The sequence below is a fragment of the Molossus molossus genome, unplaced genomic scaffold (assembly GCF_014108415.1).
Source record: "Molossus molossus isolate mMolMol1 unplaced genomic scaffold, mMolMol1.p scaffold_m16_p_15, whole genome shotgun sequence".
NCBI classification, from domain to species: domain Eukaryota; kingdom Metazoa; phylum Chordata; class Mammalia; order Chiroptera; family Molossidae; genus Molossus; species Molossus molossus.
The window spans coordinates 79,882,962-79,908,251 of NW_023425350.1; the positions used below are offsets into that span (position 1 = coordinate 79,882,962).

Sequence of the window (25,290 nt, forward strand, 5' to 3'; positions counted from 1 at the left end):
TCAAGTGGCTGCCACCCGCACGACCAACCAAGGCCAGGGACAAACTGCAACCGAGGTACATGCCCTTAGTGGGAACCGAACCCCTGTCTCTCTGGACTGTAGGCGATGCTCTAACCGCTGAGCCAAACCGGCCAGGGCGCCATCATCCTTTTTAAGAGTGAGCACCAAGATTATATGCCCTACTCTCCCTCCACACCCCAAACCGGAGAATTTGAGAAAGATTCTTTTTGGATAAATGAATTTTTTTTGTTTTATCTGTACTGACCAAGAGCTAAAATTTAAAAAATATATTTTGTTTTGAGATTCTATCTTAGTTACTGTGCAGGGACTTTGTCGCATATAAAAACCTTGAAACATTGGAAGTCCTATTTTACAGATTAGAAAACTGAGGTTCTGTAATGACCTGCTCCTATCACTTTGTCTTGATTAAATAAACAAAAGGCCAACTATGAAGCTTTCAGAGGCAACCTGAGGAAGCACCAGCTGGCCTGATGCTCCTCTAAATGAATGTGTCCTCTAAGCGAATTCGTTAGTTTTTAGAACTTGGATAATGGAATGAATAGCAGGATAGATGTGTGCTGACCCGGTTCACCCAGTTCCCTTTCGCCTCAGCTCCCTCCCACCTCCGTTCCCTCCTGCTTATGGCTAACTGCCTCCGCTTCTGTACTCGCAGCTTGCTTGCTCTGCTAAACTCTTGAATGACTCCTGTCCTATATAAGCAACCCTCCCCCTGAGCTCGGGGCTGCAGTTCTCCTCTGGGTAGGTTGGCTGCAGTCCCTGCACAGGTAATAAAGCCCCTAATATTCAAAATTACTTTGTGTCTGAGTGAGGTTGGTTTTCCTGGGTTACAACAGTTCAAAAGAACCAAGTGCTTCCAGTTTCAAAACTGTGGCTGTGCAGGGGCTTATACTCAGGCTCTTCCCACCAGTTGGCGTCAGTTGAAGAAATTATTCCAAAGACAAAATAAATAAATAAATTAATTAATTAATTAAAAGCTATTCTGAGGAAAAGTTATCTGGTAAAAAGAGGAATAAAAAACCTCATGGCAAAAACAAGCCTTTTACATGGCTGCTAGTATTGATTTTCCTGCTTGTTAAAAAATACATGAACTGGCAGAACAAGCAAAGTACAGGAGTGGCAGAGCAGGGTTGAGCTGTGCACACACACACACACACACACACACACACACGGAACACACACACACGGAACACACACACACGGAAAACACACACACACACACACACACACACACACACGACGGTTAACCCCCGCGCTGCTGGCTCGCACAGCCGTAACCCTGAACCTCCCCCCCCCCCCGCCCCCCTGCGCTGTGGGAAGCTCGGACCCTCCAGTGAGAGATTCCGTGTAGGCAGCCTTCCTGAAGACATGATTCTAGCAGTTTCATCAGTTCTTATACTTTTCACTTCTTATAAAAATCCCCTCAGGAATGTGTCACAGTAATCTCTTTATTTTAATTTAGACCATCAAACACCCTTTGAAGCTGGGGCTGGCAGAGGGTCAGTGAATGTCAGCGGCTGGGCTGAGGGCGACCGGAGCGCCCAGCGGCCTCCCCTCACACCTCCCTGGCTGTCCTGTCCTCTGCCCTGCCTTTCAGGGTCGCTTTGCTTCCTGCCCTGGTGCCCATAGCCACTCCCTGTCCAACCTCCTCTCTCCCGTCCGCAGCTTCTGCCCACTGGAGGTAACAAGGTGCACCCGTAGAACTGCTGCTGAGTTTCCATGTTCTGAGCCCCGCTGTATGTGGGCCCTGTTTGTCACGGTCTGTTCCAGCTTTTAAATCCTCACACAATGCTGTGGATCTGGTGTTTTCCCCATGTGTTAGGAGAGGAAACTAGGGCTCGAATAGTTTGTCCAAGTGGCCACTGCCAGCAGAGGGCAGAGGCAGGATTTCAGGGGACGCCGGCTCCGACTGCGCGCTGACTGGCCCTGGCAGGTGTGACGGCACCACGTGCTTGCCAGAGCGGCTGCTGCAGGACAGGGCGCCGACCAGGTGGGCAGGAAGGGCTCCCTGATCGCCAGAATCTGTGCTTGCATGCTTGACCCCACGCTGGCCACTGTGTTTACCTCCTGGGTGAAAGGAGAAAGTAAGTAACCTTTTGTAAAAGGTAAAAGGCTATACAAATGTCCTTATCTGCTGGAGAGCTAAAGGGTCAATAATAATAAGATAGACAATCGATCCCTTTAGAAGCAAGCAAACAGAGGAAGTATGGTTGAGGCTACAAATGGGACTTAGGACTCACTGTGTGGCTAAGGACCCCGACCTCCCCAGGCAGACGGTGCCTCTCCCCACATCAGACCTGGGCATGTGCGGGTCAGCCCAGGAGGTGGCAGGCAAAGAAACAGCTTTTCATGAGGACACTCAGTACCAGGTTTTGACAATTTTATTAGAAAACAAGTTGAGTCCATCGATCAATGATAACATGCCGTACATGAATTGGTGTTCTTACTATATAAAAATATTTGGTATCTGCTGCAGAATTATATACACAAGTTTGTAAAAAGCTCTTTATCATTAACCATCACAAATATAATTTATCAAAAATGTCCTTTAAAAAATTGGCTCAATACCTTTCCTGAAATTCCAAGTAAAATAGTCAGGAGAATGAAAACACAAATTCTGCCCAAGCCAGTGTTAACAACATGAAATGAAACACTTTAGTGCATGTGCAAACTTTTCTTAAACACTGGCTTACAAAAGAATTATCATCAGCAAATGTAGTAAAACCTAATTAACAGGGAAGTCCTGAAAGGAAGAGCTTAAAAGCAGTGTCTTGGGAAAACAATGAAACAGGATGTTCCCAGGGACCAGGAGTGCAGCTCTTTCCTCTGAAGTCCACCCATGCGAGTGGGAGGGACCCAGCAACTCCCACTCTGCCCCTGGGGCCCTCCTCTGCCGCATGTCCCTGATCTGTCCCTAAACCCCAGGCACAGTGCCACTGGTCTCTCCCAGCAGTTTTCTCTGTTTCTGGTCAATTTTGCTGCTAATTCTGAGTTTCAAAATTGGCTTTCTTGGAACTATGCATGCAAACATATTTTACAGATGACCGACTAAAACTGCTCGGCACAATTTAAAGCATCTGGTCCACTTTTTTGGGAGATGACCGCCCCCTCTTGCACCCCCAAACTCCTGGCTGCAGTCGCCAGGTGCTGCCTGGTAAAAATGCAGCTGCTTGGAAACAGCTCCGGACAGCCTATTACCCACCCTGCCGGCTGGAACCCAGGAGAAAACAGGTGGGAGGGGTGAGGAACTGCTTCAGTCTAGTTCCGACTACTTCTGAGGAAACACAAAAATAAAAACCCGGCCTACCCATGTTCATATGACTTCAGTAGTAAACATGGCTTTGTGATTTTCCAGGGTTTTTCTCTAATTATCCTGAGAACTATTAAGTTTTGACAGATATTTTTCTCTGTCAGGAAAACCCAGCTTGCTCTCATTTTTAATTTACCAGGACACATTTGGCTTTAGGGGAAGACTATATATATGAAAGCAGAAAATCCTTCGTAACCTCTAACATCATTTTTATAAATTCCAACATCCACAAGCTCGGAATTTGGTTTCTTAAGTAGAAGCATGCCTGGACTCCGCACCGTCCTAGAAAACCATCGCTCCTCCCATCACGCGCGAGGCGGGGAGGCGGGGAGGCGGGGAGGCCCGGGGGGGGGGGGGGGGCGGGGAGGCGGGGGGGCGGGGGGGCGGGGGGGCGGGGGGGCGGGGGGGCCGGGGAGGGGGCGGGGAGGCCGGGGAGGGGGCGGGGAGGCCGGGGGGGGGGCGGGGAGGCCGGGGGGGGGCGGGGAGGGCGGGGGGGCGGGGAGGCGGGGAGGCCGGGGAGGGGGCGGGGAGGCCGGGGAGGGGGCGGGGAGGCCGGGGGGGGGGGCGGGGAGGCCGGGGGGGGGCGGGGAGGCCGGGGGGGCGGGGAGGCCGGGGAGGCCGGGGGGGCGGGGAGGGCGGGGAGGCGGGGGACCCAGCCGTCCCCAGGCCCGCAGCAGGCCGCCTGCCGCAGACGGGCTGCGGCCTCTGCAGCCCGAGATGACTGCAAACACGGCATCTGCGGCCATCTACACGGAGTCCTGCACAAACCCACGTCCTCGTCAAATCGCCGCGATGACCCACAGCGCGGCCTGTCCGCAGACGGCGGGGCTGCTCGCCGGGCCGGCCCACTGGGGGAAGCCCAGTCTCGGGGTACAGAGTGGGAGTGAGTTTTGAATTCTGATCAGCTGGTCAGAGGAGACAGGAAGGGCAGAGAGAGGGAGACTGGGGGCAGGTCCCCGACCACGGGGCAGACCTGGGAACTCACACAGCAGGACCCAGGGGATGGCTGGCTGGACAGATCGGGTTTGGGGGGTCAGTGAAATGCTCAGGGCAGGACCTGGGCTGGAGCTGCGGAAGCAGGAGAGCCCAGCGGAGGCGTTTTAGCAAGAGCGGGATGAGATGAGAGGGGTGTTTCACCAGGGACAGCTGAGCCGCAGGCCGGTGTGGGACAGTGCAGGAGGAAGTGACCTGGAAGCCGTCCTTTCAAAGAAGTAATGAGCTGAGTGGAATGCAGAAGCATAAGGCAGGGCAGAATGGTCATCAGGGGAAAGCTTCTTTGCTGCTCTTGCTTTTGAAATTCTCTTCCCAGCAGAAAGCCAAGGCTAACTCAGAACCTTGGGGCCCTGAAGAGTTCCTCTGCTCACCGAAAGGACACTTTCAAAGGTCTGGAGAGTGAAACCCAGTCTTTGGAAGCTGACTGCTGGCCGCAGATACGTGGCAAACATGCAAGGCAAACAAACGGAAAGTTCTCCAACATTCCTGCTTTTTCTGAGACTCCACTGGCCACTCAAGGGACCCTGTGATCCCCAGTTTGGCCACAGCCTCCCCCTTGAACTGTCAATGACTTCATAAGACTGTGTCCAGGTAATTTACATTTTCTAAATGTTCTTTCTTCTTGTGTGCTCTCCCAGTGCCTTTTCTGAAGCAGTTCAGAGGGATTTGCTACCGTTTTAAAGTCCTTCCCACTGCTCTGCTCTGAATGGCCAGGCCCTGCTGTCACGTCCTGCTCCCTTGGCAGTGCGATCGCAGGTGCCCCTGGGGAGGAGGGATCGTGACTGCACAGACGGTGGGGCACAGCGCGGCCTGAGCTCGTAAGGCAGGAGTCACCCCAGGAACTCTTGGACAAGCTTTGCCCTGCTACCCCAGAGGCATGTGTACCTCCCTTTGCAGTTTCCCCTTGGAACCTGGCCTAGTGGCCAGAAACAGCCACTGGTGCTGGGATGAAGGGGGCTGCTGAACCGGCATGTGGTACCTGACCCTCTTCCAGAACCTTGTCTTTGCAGACAGTGACCGCTCCTCCGTGAAGTCCCCCGACCAGCGTATGGCCCCATGTTTCTGCTTGATGAACTTAATGGACTCGGGCATTTTCTCATAGTCCTGGATCTGCTCCAGCTCCAGCAGGACAACCTTGATTCCGTCCTGAATGAGCGCGTTGTGCATCACGATCTGCTCTTCAGACGAGCTCTCCAGCCAGCTGAACCCCGACGTTTCTCGGACCAGAATAATAATCAGTCTTCTGCTTTTCTTTATGTTTTCATTAGTGACCTCAATGAAGTCTGAGAAACACAAAACATGGCATAGCAAGTACAATTTCTATTTGTAATCATTCTCTCCAAAACCAAAACTCGAGAAGGCTCCTCCCACTCCATCCCCTAACACCATCTCCTAACACCCTTCTCCTAACACCCTTGCCTTACTTAAGACTAAAGGAGGTCCCCAAGTTAAAGAATAGCTAAAAAAATAATAATAATAACAACAAAACAAAAAAACTGACCCACAAAAGCTGAACATTTCACTTAGGACTCAGAACACTTTCAGTAGAAATGTAAAAATCTCCTTTGTTAAACCAGATAATTTACATTACTCCTATTTTACTGTATTGGTTGTAAAGCAATTTTCAGATCTAGCTAATTGTTAAGTTTTCTAAAACGAAATACAACTGAGTTAATTGCTCCTTCAACAAAATATGAGAAAAGTAAATACTCTGCATTAAATGATGCGAAAACGATCGTTATGCAACACTGAAGAGAGTCTTTAAATTGTTCAATATGGGAGCCCGTCTTCTAGAAAGATGAAACCCAACCTAACCCCATCAATCTAATAATAAAATTAATCTCAAAACAAGATTTTTACTTTTCCCTTTTACATTCATACCTTCCCCGACGTAGTCATCCCTTCCATAAATGAACAATTTATATCCACACTGTTTTTCTAAGACCTCAGGCAAGACTTTGAACACAAAAATATCTGAGTTAGAGGTAGACCCTTCCCCAAGGGCCTTTGGATACAGTATATATGCATCATAGGTCTTTCCATCTGAAACTAAAGAGAAGATGTAATATGTTAGAACCACAAGGAAAAATAAGAGATTTGGTAAAGTCAATAGTGCAAACATGAATTTCAGAATAAATTTTTAATTTTGTCGTATGATGATATGAATCTGCAATACCAAACAACACACCATTTTAAAGTGTTATACTCTTACAAATTTCTATTTATTATGTTTTACTGCACAGTTGTTCTGGTATTATTTGCTGACCAGCTCACATGCAGAATTCTTCACCTCTATGTATGGGAATTACCTCCCAATTCTTATCTTCTCCTCCAAGTGTTAAGCACTAATTTTACCATTTTCCATTTTATATATTATTGCAGTACTCATTTTTTATTTGCAAGGTTTAAACAAAAGAGAGAGTGCTTCTTTCTTCAATTTGATGGCAAACTGTGGGTGACCTGTGTCCTGCTCAGCACAATGGCTTCTGAATAACCGGAGTTACAAACAGAGGCTCTAAACGCCTGTTCATCCCACCATATGAACACTAAAGCAGTAACTTGGAAAACAACGCTTTTCAGTCTGTTCAGTTATGAAAGAAACTATAATTGTATATAAGAATAACTACTATTTTTATAAGTCACATTTCATTTTAAATTTTAAGTAAAAACCCTCTTAGTTATCTTCTACATCTCTTAACCAGCCCCTCTTGTCAACTGTACCTTTTTGGGGGAGAAAATCATAGCAAGAATCCCTGTACCAAAGCACTATATCAACCTTGAAGACTTTATAGATGATAACAGAGCTCGTTATTATTACTGTTAACATGACAAATATACCAATCATGTGCTTCTGGAAACTGGGAACTATAGTAGAAAAAAGAGGAAACAAGTATTAGAGCCAAAAGAATAAAAAATCTGAGCATAACAAATGAAACATGATCGTCCCAGAGAAACCAGGTTGGTACTGTCCTGCAGTCCCAAATCTCAGGGAGTACCAACCCACTCATCATCACTTAATAATGGATGTTACTGTACAAAGCCGTCTACAATGGCTACCATGTTAAAAACCAAAAAACTACAGTGCATTGTACTAAATTTGCATCTAAATAGTATAGTATACAATCTCATAGAAAAATAAAAGTAACAAAGGCCATAGGATAGAGCAGTAAAATGAGTCACTGTAACTCAAAAGCCAGCTACAGTTCCGAGAGGCAGAAGAGTCCTGTGGGAAAAGGTGACAGAAAGGAAAAAGGGGTTAGGGGTGCCACACAGAATGCTTCACACTTCCTTGTCCTCCAGGTGTCACTGGCTAATTATTCATCCATGACTGATTACAGAAGAGGAGGGGCAGAGGAGGAGGGGGAGGGGAGGGAAGAAGAAGAAGAAAAGAAGAAAGTGGCTTGTAAATGTCAGGGGCCGTGTAGGCATCGAGAAAAGAGAATCTAAACGCTTTCTTATTTTACTTTTTCAGTTTAGGTCTTTGATCCATCTGTAACTGATTTTGGTATGAAGTAGAAATCAAGATATATCTTTTTCCAGACCAAGAGCCAATTGGCTCAATTGATAGTTTATGTATGCGGTCTTCATAACTGTAGCTTCATACAAGATCATGATATCTATAGTATAAATCTTCCAGACTAGCCCTGGCCGGTTTGGCTCAGCGGTTAGAGCGTTGGCCCACGGACCAAGGAGTCGCAAGTTTGATTCCGATCAAGGGCATGTACCTCAGCTGCAGTTTGTCCCTGGCCCCGGTTGGGTTGTTCAGGAGGCAGCCAGTCGATGTGGTTCTATCACATGGATGTTTCTCTCTGTCTCTATCTCTCCCTCCTTCCCACTCTATCTGATAATAAATAGAAAAATATCCTCAGGTGAGGAATAAAAAAAGAATCTTCCAGACCTGTCACATTTATTCAAGACCATCTTGACTATTCTTGGCCCTTTACATTTCCATAGACTTTTAGAATAAGCCTGCCCACAACAACACACCCATACACACATCTATACTTGCACAAAGAATGCTGAGATTTTGAATGGAATGGTTCTGAATCTACAGATTCACTTGGGGACAACTAGCATCTTTATAACATTGAGTCTTTCAATCCATGAACATTGTATATCTATTGGGGTCTTCTCCAATTTCTCTCTCTCTCTCTCTAGTTTGTATTACAGAGGTCTTGAACAGCTCTTGCTAGGTTTATTCCTATGTCTATGATAATTTTTGATGCTACTGTAAATGTTATATTTTAAATTTAATTTACATTGGTTTGCTGTTGGCATTCATAGACATATACAGAAATACTACACACATATATATATCAGTTATCTTGCTAAATTAATTTACTAATTCTAATAGTTTGTTTAGATTTTCTTCCATATACACATTCATAAATACCCTATTTTTATTTAACTATAAATAATCTTAAAATGTTTCACAAATACTCTCAATACTATGTCTTAAGATCATATAATTCATGAAAATCAGTAACTTCTGACATCCTCTCTGGAAAGTAGATATTTAGATTCCCCTGTGTATCCCTCATTCACCTAAAAATATTCATTAGGTACCTACCATGACTGGATTTAACTTGCTACTAGTTCTGGAAATCAAATAATTAGTAAGATAAATGGTCTGCAGCACCATTTATTTACAATCGAGTTAAAAAACAGCTAAGTGTGGTAAATGCTGTGGTGAGGAATTATGGTGCTGTGGAAGCACGTAGCAGAGGCCCTGGCCTCAGCTGTTCTGGTAGCAAGCAGGATAGAGAAGCTCTCTAGCAGAAGAAATAGTTTAGCTGAGATGTGGAAAAAAGAAAGAAGTTATCCAGGTTAACAGCAGTCCAAGAGCATTTTGGGCAGAGGAAATAGCATTGCAAACCTCAAGGTCATAGTAAAACAAAATTACATTTCTAATAAATAGTTTTGTTGTTTACCTGGGTGTATTAATTGGATGTATGCTGCATTTATACCATTAGAATCCTTGACTACACAGATAAATGGATATAGATAAAATTTACTTTTCACTTCTGAAATATTAAGCGTTAAGATGATTGTACTCCTTTTTTTAGATGAAGGATTTTCCACTCTGTTCAAAAGAGAGAGGGAGAGTAAATAAGTTGTTTTAAGTAAACTACATTAACAACAAATAAGATACCTGTGCATGGTTTATTTCTTTATTTATTGCATAAATTGCAGCAGAAATAACCACCAGCCCTAAACACAGGTATAACAATCAGGCTGTTAGTAACACTTATCTAAGATGTTGTAGACCTAGGTCCATTATCAGTAAAAGACTCAGTAGCAGAGAAATTGAATAAAAATCACCAGTTTCCAAGAAAAAAAAATATGGACATATCCATTCTGGACTCCATGGGGCACAGAGAAGAATGCATAAAACATGAGTAGAGTAGGCAGATGACAAAGAATTTAAAGGCAATGCTAAGGAGTCAGGAGTTATCCCTAGAGAAGTTATAGGGAGCCACTGGGGACTTGAGCAGTGGGGTGCATGATTATTGACTCCATTTTATGCACCCTTGTTAGACTACTTAAAAAATGGAATAACATGAAGGGTTGTTTTGGAAAACTGCTTCAATGGAATGGTGCAACATATATAACTAATTTAAGAGAAAGCTTTGCAACTGATCCTAAATTTGCACCACAACGACATGAATTTTTTTATCTTAAATGTACAAGATCGTATAAATGCTGTTTAGCTTAGCAAAACTCAATATGGATAGCAAAGGGTTAAGAACCAACCAACTGCTAAGTAACTTTTGGTATTAGGTTAAACCTTCAAGATTGTATAAAGTGATGTGCAATTTAACACCTAACCTTCTCTACTGCATGGCTGGCTGAGGGTGTACTCACAGACTGTACTCTTCCACCAGCACTGGATCATCATCGATCATTGACCCATTCCACTTCCAGGAGACATAGTCAGTAAACTGGCCAGTGACATTGCATATCAACTGGATCTGGGATCCTACAAAGCAATGCATTTTTAATTTAATCATGACATTAATTGATTTTTATGTGATATATTTATCTATATTAACAAATGGTTATTGAATAAAAAAATTAAAGGAAATCACAAAGAAAAAGAAAAATTACCCTTAAACCTACCACCCAGAGATAACCACTATTAGTAACATTATGCATCTCATTTCTTATCTCGTCTATGTACATATGCAATTTTTTAAATGGGATGTTATTATCTACTATTCATAACTATTATTGCATTGACAATGTTGGCTTATGCGATTAGCCTTCCGAAATTGGCTCTTTCATGGCTGCTGAGTATTCCACAACACAGATATAATATGATTAATTATTTTCCTATTGCTAATTACAGTGTTTCCAATGTTTCACTATTATGACTATTCCAATGAACATTCTTGCACATCAATATTGTACATACCCTAAAGTACTACTTTGAATAAAAATCTGGAAGTAGAATTTAGTTAAAGGAAATAGTTTTAAAAGCCAACCCCGCTCTCCCAAACAAGACTGCAATTCCACACTGTGTCCAGAGTGTGCAGAGATGACATTTACCCCCACGCCCACATCAGTCATTGCCAATTCAGAGAGGAGAAAATTCCATTTACATTTTCACCTGCGTTTCTTTAATTAATGGTGAATTAACATGTTTTTCCTAAGCTTAGTGTTTATTTGCCTTTAAGAAATGCTTGCTGCCCTGGCCGTTTTGGCTCAGCGGTTAGAGCTTCGGCCTGGGGACCAAAGAGTTGCGGGTTGGATTCGGTCAAGGGCACGTACCTCGGTTGCCATTAGTCCCCGGCCTTGGTCAGGGTCATGTGGAAGGCAACCAGTCAATGTTTCTCTCTCTTTCTCTCCCTCTCTCTCTCCTTTCCTCCCACTCTATCTGAAGATAAATAGAAAAATACCCTCGGGTGAGGATTAAAACAAAATTTTAAAAAAGAGAACTGCTTGTTAGCCCTACTGTCCATTATTTAATTGTATTGTCATATTAAACTTACTGATGTGGAGTTCTTTACTCATTAAGGATGTTAACTCCATTCCAAAAAATCCTTCAGTGTCACTTGCTTTCATTTCATTTTTGTTTATAGACATTATTTGGTACAGATTTTTTGTTTGTTTGTTTAGTCAAGTTTATATCTGTTTTCATTACTTTTTCCCTGAAATCCCTCTCTACCATCAAATCAGGAAAATATCCATGCACATTTTCTTTCGGGTATATAACACTTCATTGTTTTATTGGTTTAAAGGGCCAAGAAAATCTTAGCTGTTGTAATGGTGTGTGGCTTCTCAAAGTGCCATCAACAGACAGAGGGTATGTGTCATTCAGCTCTGAGAAAGGGAACAGGACTGGGGGAAATGCCTTCCGAGGCTCCAAAGGGGAACAGTAATGAAAAGGTGGGAAGCCCTGGCCGGTTTGGCTCAGCGGTTAGAGCGTCAGCCTGTGGTCCTCAGAGACCCGGGTTCGGTTCCTGATAGGGGCATGTACCTTGGCTGCAGTTTGTCCCCGGCCCTGGTTGAGTCGTGTGGGTGGCAGCCACTCGATGTGTCCCTTTCACATCGATGTTTCTCTCTCTTCCTCTCTCTCCTTCCCGCTCTATCTGAGTAAAAAATGGAAAAAATGTCCTTGGGTGAGGATTAAAAAAAAAAAAAAAAGGTGGGAAATACTACTCTCAATTCTATTGGCATCCACGTAATTTTGAGTTTTCACATCTGTTGGTTTATATGTAAGAATGTCTTTATATTACCTTCTACCCCGAATAACAAAATAACACAATCCATAGGTCACAAATTCTTATCATCTAATCTCTGAACAGTTGTTCATGGACTTCATGCAGTTACTATTACAGAAAAGAATTCTTCATGCCAACTTGATTTTTGATCTTCTGATATAAAAATCTGATTTTATGTTTAGACCAGTGGTTTCTAATAGAACTTTCAGTGATGGTGAAAATCTCCTATATTTGTGTTAATATTGTAGTCACTGGTCATATGTGGCTACTAAGCTCTTGACTAAGAAAAAGTAATTTTCAATTAAATTAAATTAACTTACTTAATTTAAATTTACATATACATGCCACATGTGGTTAGTGGCTACCACACTGTACAGTGTTGGTCTGGATGCTTATATTTATTCTTGAAATAAAAAATGTTAACTCGAAAAAGTATTTTTTTTAGAATGATCATCTTTTTGACCTATAGTCTTACTCTTCTCCCTAAATGCTTAACTTTGGTCATAAGAAATTCATCGTGTGCCAAATAACTGACATTTCTCGTTCCTGGCCCGTTGGAATTGGCCTCCGGCTGGTGTTCGTGGGTGATGAGGTTCCACAGGAAAGCAAGGAGAGCCTAATCAGACATGGTTAGATTTGTGCCGTAGGAGGCAAGAAATCCAAAACAACATTTAAGAAACAATCTATGCCACTTTCTCTCTAATGATAGACATATCCAGTTAACAGCTTAGGTTTTGTGTAGTAAAGCTTCGATTTATCATAAATCTTGAATTTAAAATAATTGCCGAGGCAAACCCTGCCTGGAGGTGACTTACCCAGGAGCACTGGCCTCGTCTCATTCACCGGACTCACGATCACAGGCCTCATGGGTCTGTTTTCCTCTGAAAAAGCATACACAGGGCTCTCAGTCTCGTACAGATCAGAATCTCGCGTGATGACACTTGGCCAAATATATCAAAATACACCCCACGGCATCTGGCCAGATATTCCTTCAAGTGCCTCAAGCATTTGTGGCAGGAGGCCGGGAGCTGGAAGGGCAGACGCGAAGGGAGGAGACCCAGGCGCAGCCCTCTGGCCGCAGGGCCGCCGGCTGGGGCTGCGGACCGCCTCTCCCAAGCGCGGGGGAGGGGCTGGGGCCAGGCACTGCCCGCCAGACCACTCCCCAGAGGGCCACTCCATGCTGGGCCTGCTGACATTCGGTGCCTTTAACAATGACCCAAGAGTAGAATGTCAAGCAATTTAGCATATTTTATTAAAACAGGCATAAAGATAAAAAGTAGCTCCAGAAATTAATCTGACTTTGATTTACAAAAAGACTGGCTTCAAGGGGTAACCAGTGGCCAATCCTGAGAAACTATGAACTTGAATGTCAAATAGTAAAAAAAAATAAAATAAAAGGACCCCACCCCTGATTAAATTACATTATGTCTACACAAGGGATTAGAAAAGAACATTAAGTCTGTCTGCTGGTCTGGTTGCTGTATCTCAAGATAAACAAATCAGAGCTACACAGTGACCAGAGAGCGACTGCCAAAACTCAAGATGGTTGTGACTGCTGAAAATTACAACTCACTGATGCTTGTAGGAATTAATTCTGATTCGATAAAATAAACTTTGAAAAAAGTAAATTATTACAGAATTAAGAAAGCTCAGCTGTATGTCAGGTGATCGTATTCTGGGTGACCTTGGGATACTCCCTATTTATGCCTGTTGTCCCAGCATAATTATTAACAGAGACCCCTTTAACTTTCAAACTCCTGGTTAGCATAACTCTCTGTATATTATTGAAAGCTTACATAATCTGATATTTACAGAAAGGTTGAACTTTCTTCCCATCCCCAAGTAATTTGGGAGACCGCATTTTATTGTAAAATCATTTTTAATATGAAGCATGGTTAACAGAGAATTGAAAGCCTCGGGAAACTAACATAATAATTGTCATACCCTATTTACAGAGACCTCAGGAGGAGCCATCTTTGGCCATCCCAAAGAAGGAGCCTCCAAGTTCAGTTACAAAATGCAGCTCATACTGTCTGTCTAATTAGCACTGCTTCTGAAGCAGGAGTGAAAGCCATTTACATAGTATTTAGCAACAAAAGTTAAAACCAGGTGACACTTGGCAAGTCATCCAGCTTCGCAAGAACTTAGTTCCTCCACAGACAATGCAGGTAGTGTTGGAACGGTGGCCCCGGCTTCCCGGATGGGAACTCCCAGGATGGAGCGATGACTCACCTAGGGTTATGAGCTGTACCGCGCGGCTGATGGGGTACTGCTTTCCCAGGTGTGTGTGCCACGCGTGACAAGTGTAGTGCCCTCTGTGCGCTTCCGTCACATTCATGATGATCAGTTTATTTGCTTCTCCAATAAAGTGTATGTTGTCAAGAAGCAGAGGTTTGCAATCCTAGATAAAGTGACAGAAAGGAAGCTTTGAAAACCAATTAATAACTTTCTCTGCTCTGCCAGGAAAAACAATTCCATTTTTTCATATCAGCAACTGTTTATACATATATAATATGTATATTTTACATATATTTATATATACACACAAATATACATGTATATAAAAAGAAAGGTTCCTTGCAAACAAGTTTTAATATTGTAATTTTTATGGTAACAGCCATAATTATACTCCAAGGATAGTAAATGCTTAAGCATATAAGCCTTGTAATTAAAGACAAATTTATTTGGCAATGAAAACAAATACACTTGAGAAAAGAACGCTCACATTATAGTTTGTTTATAATGCTGTACTTCCTTTCCTCACATACATCCTGGACTGTGTTTCTTACCCTCCACAGCGTGATGCCCCAAGGAAGCTCCAACAAGCCGGGTAGATCCCAGGTGCCCAAACATGAATGTTCTGTGGAGTGCTGGCCAATCACTTTTAACACAGTTACACAAACCACTGCCCTGGCCAGTGTGGCTCAGTTGGTTGGAGCATCATCCCATATACCAAAAGGTCATGGGTTTGATTATCAGTCAGGGCACATACTCAAGTTACAGGTTTGATCCCTGGCTGGGCGTGTATAGGAGGCAACCAATCAATGTTTCTCTTTCTCTACAATCAATAAAAACATATGCTCGCATGAGGAGTAAAAAGAAAAAAGAAAGAAACTACTAAGTTAGTTAAGGACGACTTTATATTTTTAATAAGACACAAAAGAATACATTTTGTAATAAATAGTTATCTCTTAAAAACTCAAAATTTATACTGTCTTATCTTTAAACTTCTTTTATTCTTACTATACTCTTCTCAAATGTGTCTTCTTAAGTAAAATAAGAGAAAATAAGCTTTTAGTTAAGCTGCAAATTAAATATATATAGTCTTACTATTTTTTAAAAATTTTCCTATTGAGTTTCACCAACCAAACGCAAAATATATGCCAAGTGAAAACGTATTTTGCAGATTCAACATATTGTCTATGACAGAAAGCTTTTTTATTTACTGGGAAACTAAAACATCACATTTCATATAGTATTACCTTATACCACTGTATTTTGGGTAACTTGTTGTTTTCATCTTTAAAATAATCCAAATAAGGGCACACGAGCTGCCCATCCCCTGCGACCGGCAGTCTCTGTGTAAACACAGCGTGTGCACTGTAACACAAGTCAGGTTCATGCTGTACGAACTCTGCAGTTATTTTAATCTTGAGGCAATAAGTTGAATTTCTAAAATAAATCAAAATAGGTGATTTAAGCACTATAAAAGGATTTTTCTGTCTTTAACCATCACAGGCACACAGAGCACATTTGTGATGCCTTGACTGGTCCCTTCATACCTTACTGCACAGTAGTACTGCCCTGAGTCCTCCACCTCAGCTGGGACAAACCAGAGTTTATCTTTGTGCTGATGAACCCGGGAGTCTCTTTCTGTAGATATAGGTGTGTTGCTGTCATTTTTATACCAATTTATAGTGCCTTTTTTTTCATTTGGGTTAAGAGGACATGAACGAACATCAATTTCATATGCAGAAGAAACTAAAATCATTTTTTCTTCTCGTGTCTCACATTCACCTTTAAAAGGGAGAAAGGAAAAGCAAATTCCAATGAAATCTGTCAATATTTCTTAGTGTAACAGCTACATATAAACACAACAATTATTCAATACATCGATTCGTATTAAATATGAAAGTTTTAACAGCCTTAAGGTTAACAGCCTTATCTTGGAAGTCTGAAAGATTTATATTCAAATTCAGTCATGTTACTTACTACCTGAGCGCCCTTGAACAGTTACTTAAACTCTCATCCTCTTGTAACTCATCTAAAAAGTGTTGAAAATGTAGAGGTGAGAGATGAGGCTGTAGTACAAGATGGAATATCAGGAACTGGAATTACCCTCCCACCTGAACAACTAAAAAATGAGAAAAGTATATGAAACAATAATGTTTAAGACTTTGAACATCAGGAAATAAAAAATAGAAATATCAGAAAGGTAGAAATCAAAGGAAGTAAGCCCTATAATTTTCCCAAATTACTGCCTAGAGATATTCAAGGCCATGACATTGCAAGGAGGAAACATAGGCAAAGTCCAGTGTTCTCTGAGTTGAGGAAATGGAGCCTGAAATCCAGAAAAAACAAAAGTTTACAGGGCAGAGTACCAAAGAGATTAGCACTGAACAGGGAAGGGAATGGAGAGGGAGCAAGCACTTTGTTGATCTACAGAGAGTCTCCCTCAAGTTTTCAGCTGTGTATTGATTAATGTATGTATATAAGAAAAAGTACCCAAGGCCAGAATGAGAACTGCCAAAAGGATTAGAATAAATAATACCTGGAGTGTACATAATTCTGGAAATAGTAGCTGTTAACAGCTGGTATGGAAACCTCATTAATCATGGGGCATCGGGTAGAAAACCCAGAGGGTTTTGACTCAGTAGATGGGGCAAATTAGGCCTAGAATAAAACTTTTTCCTATCATGACTAATAAAGTTTAAAAGCAAGACCTGAAAGGATCAACTATTTTCAAGTAACAAAATTATAACAGAAAAAACTCAAGAACATTTTCAATAATACAAAAATATCTAGCACCCAACATGGTAAAAATAACAATGTCTAGCATCTGATAAAAAATTACTAGGCATGCAAAGAAGCAGGATAATATAACCAATAATGAGGAGAAAATAATCACTACTGACCCAGAAATAAGAGATGACAGAATTAATAAATGGAAAAATTAAAACAGTTATTACTATTGTGTCCCACTTGTTCAAGATACTAGATCAAACAAATTAAGAGACATGAGAGTTTTCTTTAAAAACTTAAGTCAAATTTCCAGAGATAAAACTACAATATTGACTTAAAAACAAAAACAAACAAACAAACAAAAAAAAAAAAACCACTGGATGTGATTAATGACAGATTTGACACTGCAGAAGAAAAGATTAGTGAGCTTTAAGACATGTCATTAGAAACTATTTAAAATTAAACAGAGAGACAAATAAAAGAACAAAATAAACAGGGCATTAATTAGCTGCAGGACAACTTCAATATACGCAATAGGAATCTCTGAAGAAGAAGGAAGGTGAGTGAAACAGAAAAAGTATTTGAAAACATACAGGTTGAAATTTTTCAAGATTTAATCAAAATGAGGAACTCACAGACCCCAAAATCATAATGAGCCCCACACCAAAGAAACATGAAGAAAACTCCACCAAACAAGGAAAAATGATCCAGCCTTCTTGCCAGAAATGATACAAGCAGAAGAAAGTGGAACAAACGTAAGTACTATAAGAAAAAAAATTCAACCTATAATTCCATATTCAGTGAAAGTATCTTTCGAAAATAAAGGCAAAATAGAACTTTTTGTATTTATAAATGCTGTAAAAATTCATCACCAGTAAACCTGCACTATCAGAAAAAATAAGAAGTCCTTCAGAAATCAGAAAAACAGTATCAGATGAAAAATGAATCTACACAAAGGAATAAATATACCAGAAATGTTTACTACATGGGTAATTATAAAATAATTTTTCTTATTATTTAGATTTCTTTTAAAATAAATGCATGTTTACAGCAAAAATAATAGTGTATTGTGAAATTTATGACATATAAAGTAGTAAAATGCATGGAAACAACAGGGCTCATTTCTAGAATAGACATATACCGTTTTAAGTTTATATACTATAAGTGAAAGGTATCCTATCTCTTAAAAGTAAACAGTGATAATTAAAGATGAATACTAGGAGCTCAAGAGCACTTTTTAAAAAATAATTTCAGAGAGAGGAAGGGAGGAAGGGAAGGAGGGAGAGAAATATCAATGTGAGAGAGAAACATTGATCAGTTACCTCCCATGCCCGACCAGAGATCAAACCTGCAACCTGACTAGTAATCGAACCTTTTGGTCAAAAGGTTGAGGCCAATGCTCAAACCATTGAGCCACACTGTCCAGGGAGGGCTCCAAGAGCAGTTATTTAAAAAAAAAAAAAAAAAATTAGTGGTATAAGGCAACACACGAGATAAAATGAATCATGAAAATTTTCTCATTTTTTTTTTTTTAATCCTCACCCGAGGACATTTTCCCATTTTTTTGTTCAGGTGGAGTGGGAGGGAGAGAGAGGAAAAGAGAGAGAGAGAGAAACATCGATGCGAAAGGAACACATCGAGTGGCTGCCACCCGCACGACCGACCAGGGCCGGGGACAAACTGCAACCGAGGTACGCGCCCTTAGCGGGAACCGAACCCGGGTCTCTCTGGACCACAGGCCGACGCTCTAACCGCTGAGCCAAACCGGCCAGGGCGAATCATAAAAATTCTCAATCAATCCAAAAGACAGCAAGAAAAAAAAAAGGAAAAGTAACAAAGATTTGATGGGACAAACAGACACTAACACAATAAGATCCTGAAATTAAACCAAATGAATTAATAATCAATTTAAAATTTTAATGGTTTAAACACCTCAATTGAAAGGCAGAGATGATCAGATTAGATAAAGTAAGAAGAATCCAACTGTATGCTGCCTAACAAAATAAAAAGATACAAATACATCAAAAATAAAAAAAAATAAAAAATTAAAAAAAAAAGGTGGGCAATTATACCATATTAACACTAATCAAAAGAAAAAATAGATGTTATAGAAAAGACCATTACCAGGAATAAAAAGGATAACTTCATTATGATAAAGAAGTCATTCATCAAGAATCAAGAGGTACATAGTAGCCTTCGCCGGTTTGGCTCAACGGTTAGAGCGTCAGCCTGCAGACCGGGGAGTCCCGGGTTCAATTCCCCCTAGGGAGTCCTGGGTTCGGTTCCCACTAAGGGCATGTACCTTGGCAGTTTGTCCCTGGCCCCAGTTGGGGTCATGTGAGTGGCAACCAGTTGATGATGTGTTTCCCTCACAGGGATGTTTCTCTCTCTCTCTTCCTCCCACTCTGTCTGAAGGTAAATGCAAGAATGTCCTCGGGTGAGAATTAAAAAAAAAATTTTTTAAAGAGGTACATAGTAACCCTAAATGTTCACTCACCTACTAACAGTGCTTCAAAATACTTGAAGCAAAATGCTAGACAGCAAGGAGAAATTTTAAAAAACCATCGTTATAGTCAGAGATTCTAATACTCTACTCCCAATAATTGATAGAACAAGTAGAACAATTAGATAATCAGTTATGATACAGAAGATTTGTACAACAAGTTTGGCATAACTGATATTTATAGAAAATCCTACTAAACAATATCCAAATACACATTTTTAAGTAAACACAACAAACTTACCAAGATATTCAATGTTCTTGATCAAAACCCAGTAATTGTTATATTTAAAAGGATTCAAATTGGACAAAGTATGGTCTCTGGTGACAATGGGATTCAATTATGTACCAATAACAGAGTTATCTAGGAATTCCCAATATATTTGAGAAAGCATTTTAAATGAATATAAAATACGCTGTTAGCTGGGAAGCCGTACTGTGCTCACTTAGCAGCTCCATACGGCACCAGCAGATCTGAACAAAACTTCCACAGTGTGCAGTATGCAATCATAAAAAGTATTATTTGTAAAATAAATAAATAAAAAACACACTCCTAAATAACCCATGAATGAAAGAAGAAAGAGATCAAAGACATTCTGACTGAATGACAAGAAAAACACATGTCAAAAGTGACGGCACGCAGTGGAAACTGTGAAAGAGGAAATTGACAGTACTAAATGCCCATATAAGAAAAAAATTTCAAACTGATGACTTCAGTTTCCACTTAATAAATTAGAAAAAAGGCCCTGGCCGGTTTGGCTCAGCGGTTAGAGCGTCGGCCTGCGGTCCGGAGAGACCCGGGTTCGGTTCCCGCTAAGGGCATGTACCTCGGTTGCAGTTTGTCCCCGGCCCTGGTTGGTCGTGCGGGTGGCAGCCACTCGATGTGTCCCTTTCACATCGATGTTTCCCTCTCTCTCATTTCCTCTCTCTCCCTCCCACTCTGTCTGTACAAAAAATGGAAAAATGTCCTCGGATGAGGATTAAAAAAATAAATAAATAAATAAATTACAAAAAAGAATTGTCCCCAAATTAAGCAGAAGATAAAAAATTATATTAAAGAGATAATCAACGAAATGGAAAACAGAAAAATCACAGATACCGAAAGTTAACTCTTTCAGAAAATCAATATGATTAATAAAATTTCCAGTCAGACTGATCAGGAAAAAAGAGAGATGGCCTCTCTCATTAAAACATTTTTAAAGGAGTAATAAGGAAATATTAAGAACAAATGTATGCCAGTAACGTCAACAACTTATGTAAAACAAACAAATTGCTTGAAAGGCACAGGCTATAAAAGTTTCCTCAAAAAGAAAGAAATAACCTGAATAACAATACAAATACTAAAAATCTTCCAACAAAGAAAATTTGGGGCTTAGATAACTTTACTGGTATATTCACAGAAGAAACAATACCAATTTTTTGCAAACTCCTGCAGAAAACTGAACAGTTAATAACACTCCCAATTCACTCTATGAGGTCAACATTGCTCTAATACTAAAACCAAACAAAGACATTACAAGAAACAAACAAAAAAAAACCCATAAGCCAAGATGCAAAATTTCTTTAAAACAGTCTAGCAAACTGAATCCTACAATACACGAAAAAAGGATAATACATTATGATGTATATATCCTAAAATTCAAAGTTGGATTCACATTAAAAAAAAATCAATTGATGAAATTCCATATATTAACAGAGTTTAAGAAAAACTATATAGTCATCTGAATAGGTACAGAAAAAAACTGACAAAATCCAACATCCATTTTTGATAAAAACTCTCAGTAAACTAGGAATAGAGATGAACTTCCTGAATCGAATAAACGGCAGCTATGGAAAACCTACAGCTCTCATATATAGTAAGATAAGGAGTAAGATTAGGGTGTCCATTCTAATCACCTCTATTCAACATTGTATACTGAGAGATCTAATTAGTACATTAAGCCAAGAAAAAATTAATAAATGTCATACAGATTGAAGGAAAAAGTAAAATGGCTTTATTTGTAGATCACATGAACATCTATATGGAATACACTCTAAAATCTACAAAAGACCTAGAAGGATTAATAAATTGTAATGTAACATAAGTACGCAAAATTGAATGGGTTTGCTAAGAACAATTAAAGCTGAATTTTTAAAAATACTATTTATAATGGCATTAAAAGATATGAATAATTAAGGATAAATGTGATAAACGATGCATCAGATCTATCCAATGAAAGTTATAAAATCGTGCTTAAATAAATTAAACAAGATCTAAATAAATAAAGAAATATATACTCTATTCATGGATCAGAACATTCAATATCATTAAGATGTTAACTGTCCCTAAATTGGGTTATATTCAGCTCAATGCCAATCAAAATCTGAGTGGGACTTTTAGCACAAATTAACAAGCTAATTCTAAAATTGATATATAGTTAGTCAAAACAACTTTGTTTTTAAAAATAACAAAGTTGAATAAATTACACTGCCTTATTTGAACATTTATTACAAAGCCACATGGATTAAGACAGCATGGTATTGGCATAAAAATAAATAGATCACTGAACAGAACAGACCTCCCAGAAATAAATTATCCAAATATATTCAACTGATTTTTTACAAAGGCAGAAAGGAGACTTAGTGGAGAAAAGACAGTCTTTTCAATAAATAGGATATTCTTATGTGAGAAGAACAAAACAAAAACAAACAAAAAATCTTCTGAGCTTTTGAGGCAGGATTTCCAGAATGGCAGAGTGAGAGTCTCCATAAATTCACTCCTCTGTAAAGACTAAAACTTTCCAAAATCAAAGGGTTGCAATAATTGGAACATTTATTTTAAAAACACCAGCAGCCCTGGCCAGTTTGGCTCAGCAGTTGGAGCACTGGCCTGGAGACTCATGGGTTTGATTCCCGGTCAAGGGCACGTACCTGGGTTGTAGGTTCAATCCCCAACCCTGATCAGAGTCGTGTGGAAGGCAACAAATCGATGTGTTTCTCACACACTGATGTTTCTCTCCCTCTCTCTCTCTCTCCCCCTCCCTCCTTTCCTCCTACTTTTCCTAAAAATCAATGGAAAAATATCCTTGGGTGAGGGTTAAAACAATAACAACAAATAAATAAATAAAAAACAACAGCAACAGCTGCATCTCAGTAGAACAGCGGGATTTGTGGCTTTGTAATTTAAACTATTCTTACCCTCTGCTCTTCCCAGCACCACTATAAACTTGAACACCTGCAGCCGTACAAACACAGTAGCTGTGAAAACCAGAAGGCTTGTGGGAGCAGATCAGGTCTGGAGCCCCTCAAAAAGTCCCATTCCTGAGCACTGCCACAATTTGACCTCACTGGCAGTTCTGTGGAAAAGTCACACTCACAGAGTGGTGTTGTTATTTTCCTGACTCAGAGCTCCACAGGAAAAGCCCTATCCCCAGAGTGTTTGTTTAAAAAATCAATCAGTGGCAACTGTTTAACACTGCAGCTACCTGAAGCCATGACACCAATTGAAACAAACAAGACTCTGGTCAAAAGGAAAAGGAAGATCTGGGGAACTAAATGGCTATAAGGAGATTTGAAAAGCTCTAAAATATTCCTGGGTAATCCAGAAGAGTGCATATCTACACATGGCTGTGTACATGCCCAGGGAAGACCAGAGAAGGCACCAATCTCTTAAATATGGAAAAGGTCATGCACAAGTGGGAAGTGAGCACTGAGACAGAGTTGTGAACAGCCTAGGTGTTGAAGGCATACCTCAACATACATACTACCCTTCAACAAAGGGTAGAAGACTTATTGGGCCAAATAGTCTAAGGAAATTAGATGACCATTAGATGACCAAGCAGAGACTTCAGTAGCCATACACTATAGAAAACACAGACCAACAGGAAAGTTTAGAAAGTGATGGATATATATGCATTATCTTGATTATGACGATGATTTCAGGGGTGGATATATATGTCAACACACCAAATAGTATATTTTAAACATGTGTAGGTTATTATACATGGTGTCCATTCACACACACACACACACACACACACACACACACAAGGTGTCTAGATTCTATTACATTTTGAAAATGAAATGTATTTTAATAAACACTGCTTTATAATTACACTTTTTTTGTGCATACATTTTATTGGGACACCCTATATGTCAATTACAACTTCAATAAAGCTGCTAAAATTCACAGAATTGAAACAAAAGTGATTTGGCACTTAGCATGAAACTTGTGCAGAGCAAGGACTCCTAAGTATTTAGATATTGGGAATAACAGCAGCAAAAACATTAGTAGTAATAAAAAGAATAAACCTAACGTAAGGTCTCAGCTAGACATACACTTTGTTTATCTGGGGTTTGCCCCACCACCCCACCAAAATTGTTCTGATCAATGTCACCTATGACTTTTAAGTTGCTCAATCAAGTAAACAACTCTCAGACATTTTTTTTCTTAGCATATCTGTATTTGGCATGTATTATTACCCAAATGACTTAATTCCTTAGCACCTCCCTCATTTTTTCACTGTTCCAACAACAACGGTATTTTAGTGCCTAGACCATGCTTGCACTGTTGGTCTCAGGGCCTTAGCATATGCTGCCTGGAATGTTTCCCCAGATTCATATTTGTATAGCTCCCTCCTTCAGGTTTGACTCAAAAATCAACTTTCTGGTCACACTATCAAAAAATTTAACTTTCTGGTACCCCCAATCTCAAAACTTTATATCTTCCTTTCCTGCTGTTTTTCTCTCTACACTTATCACCACATGACATAATAAATATTTACTTTTCTAAACAAACTGGAATGGAAACCACCTGCCAGCAGAAATTTCTGCCTGGACTATTCACTTCTGCCCCCTCAGCCCCTGTGCCTATACATGGTAGGGTCTAATGCATTTGCAGTAAGGGAGAAAGAGAAAAGAGTGAACATGAATAAATAGAGAAAACAAAGAACTGACTCTTGATAGTTTTCAGCTGTGGGTTCACAAATACTGCATTTAACACCTCTTCTGAATGAAAGCCAGGATTTCCTTTATCATTCTCTTCAATCAGCAATACAGTGGGAAAAGGCCTGGACTAGACACCAGAGACCTGGACTTTAAGTCTTGCTCTGAGACTAGAAACATGACCTCAGGCTCTTAACCTCACTGGGCCTCAGTTTCCCAATATGTAAATGAGAGAATGAAATATGCTTAAAAGAATACTTATCAGTACAGTCGTGTGACCAGGAGGCTGTGTGTCCTGGGATTCGACAGAAAAGGTAATATAAATGACTCTGTCAGATAAGCTACTTCATGTATTCTAAGTAATAGATTCTCTTAGCAGATAATAACACAAAGAAATGCTTAACTTACCAGCCTCCAGAGAAGAAGTCAGGAGAGCTATGAAACAAACAAGCCTGAGTAACACTTTCATATTCTCCTAGAGAAAGAGGAACGAAAGAAAAACAAAAATTAAAAATGTTACTATTCCAAAGTTTTCCAAGATGGCAGTAAACTAGGTGATTCTTGAAATCACCTTCTCCCAAAACATTACTGGAAATACAATTAAACTGGGGGAACAATCACCCTGAATAACCAACTGATGAGAAGCTTAAGAGAAGTCTCATAGGATTTGCAGAAAAAGGCATGTCGAGAGTGGTAGGAAGGGTGGAGAAGAGAAAGGGACTGGCCCCACTCCTAAGGACAGCACCTGAGATGCTTGAGGGGTATCTCAGTTTTGGGGGGCTTTACCCTAAGAGATGTGGTACCTAAATCCCAGGCCAGCCTCCCTAGCCCAGAGCTCCAGAGCCTTGAAGAGGCGTCCA

At 40.5% G+C, this 25,290-nt stretch overlaps 1 protein-coding gene across 1 annotated transcript in view; it reads right to left on the reverse strand.

The window, feature by feature from the left end:
• Positions 1-4,056: 4,056 nt before the first annotated feature.
• The window catches only part of IL1R1 (interleukin 1 receptor type 1), a 45,353-nt gene continuing 24,119 nt past the window's right edge, over positions 4,057-25,290 (reverse strand). Inside the window, exons 2-11 of the mRNA XM_036263340.1 lie at positions 24,839-24,905; positions 15,828-16,062; positions 15,528-15,717; positions 14,278-14,446; positions 12,861-12,926; positions 10,187-10,301; positions 9,253-9,404; positions 7,043-7,186; positions 6,203-6,370; positions 4,057-5,604 (exon numbers count right to left, since the gene is read on the reverse strand). Coding sequence (XP_036119233.1) covers positions 5,186-5,604; positions 6,203-6,370; positions 7,043-7,186; positions 9,253-9,404; positions 10,187-10,301; positions 12,861-12,926; positions 14,278-14,446; positions 15,528-15,717; positions 15,828-16,062; positions 24,839-24,899 — 1,719 coding nt within the window. The 5' untranslated portion in view covers positions 24,900-24,905 and the 3' untranslated portion in view covers positions 4,057-5,185. The remainder of the gene's footprint in view (positions 5,605-6,202; positions 6,371-7,042; positions 7,187-9,252; positions 9,405-10,186; positions 10,302-12,860; positions 12,927-14,277; positions 14,447-15,527; positions 15,718-15,827; positions 16,063-24,838; positions 24,906-25,290) is intronic.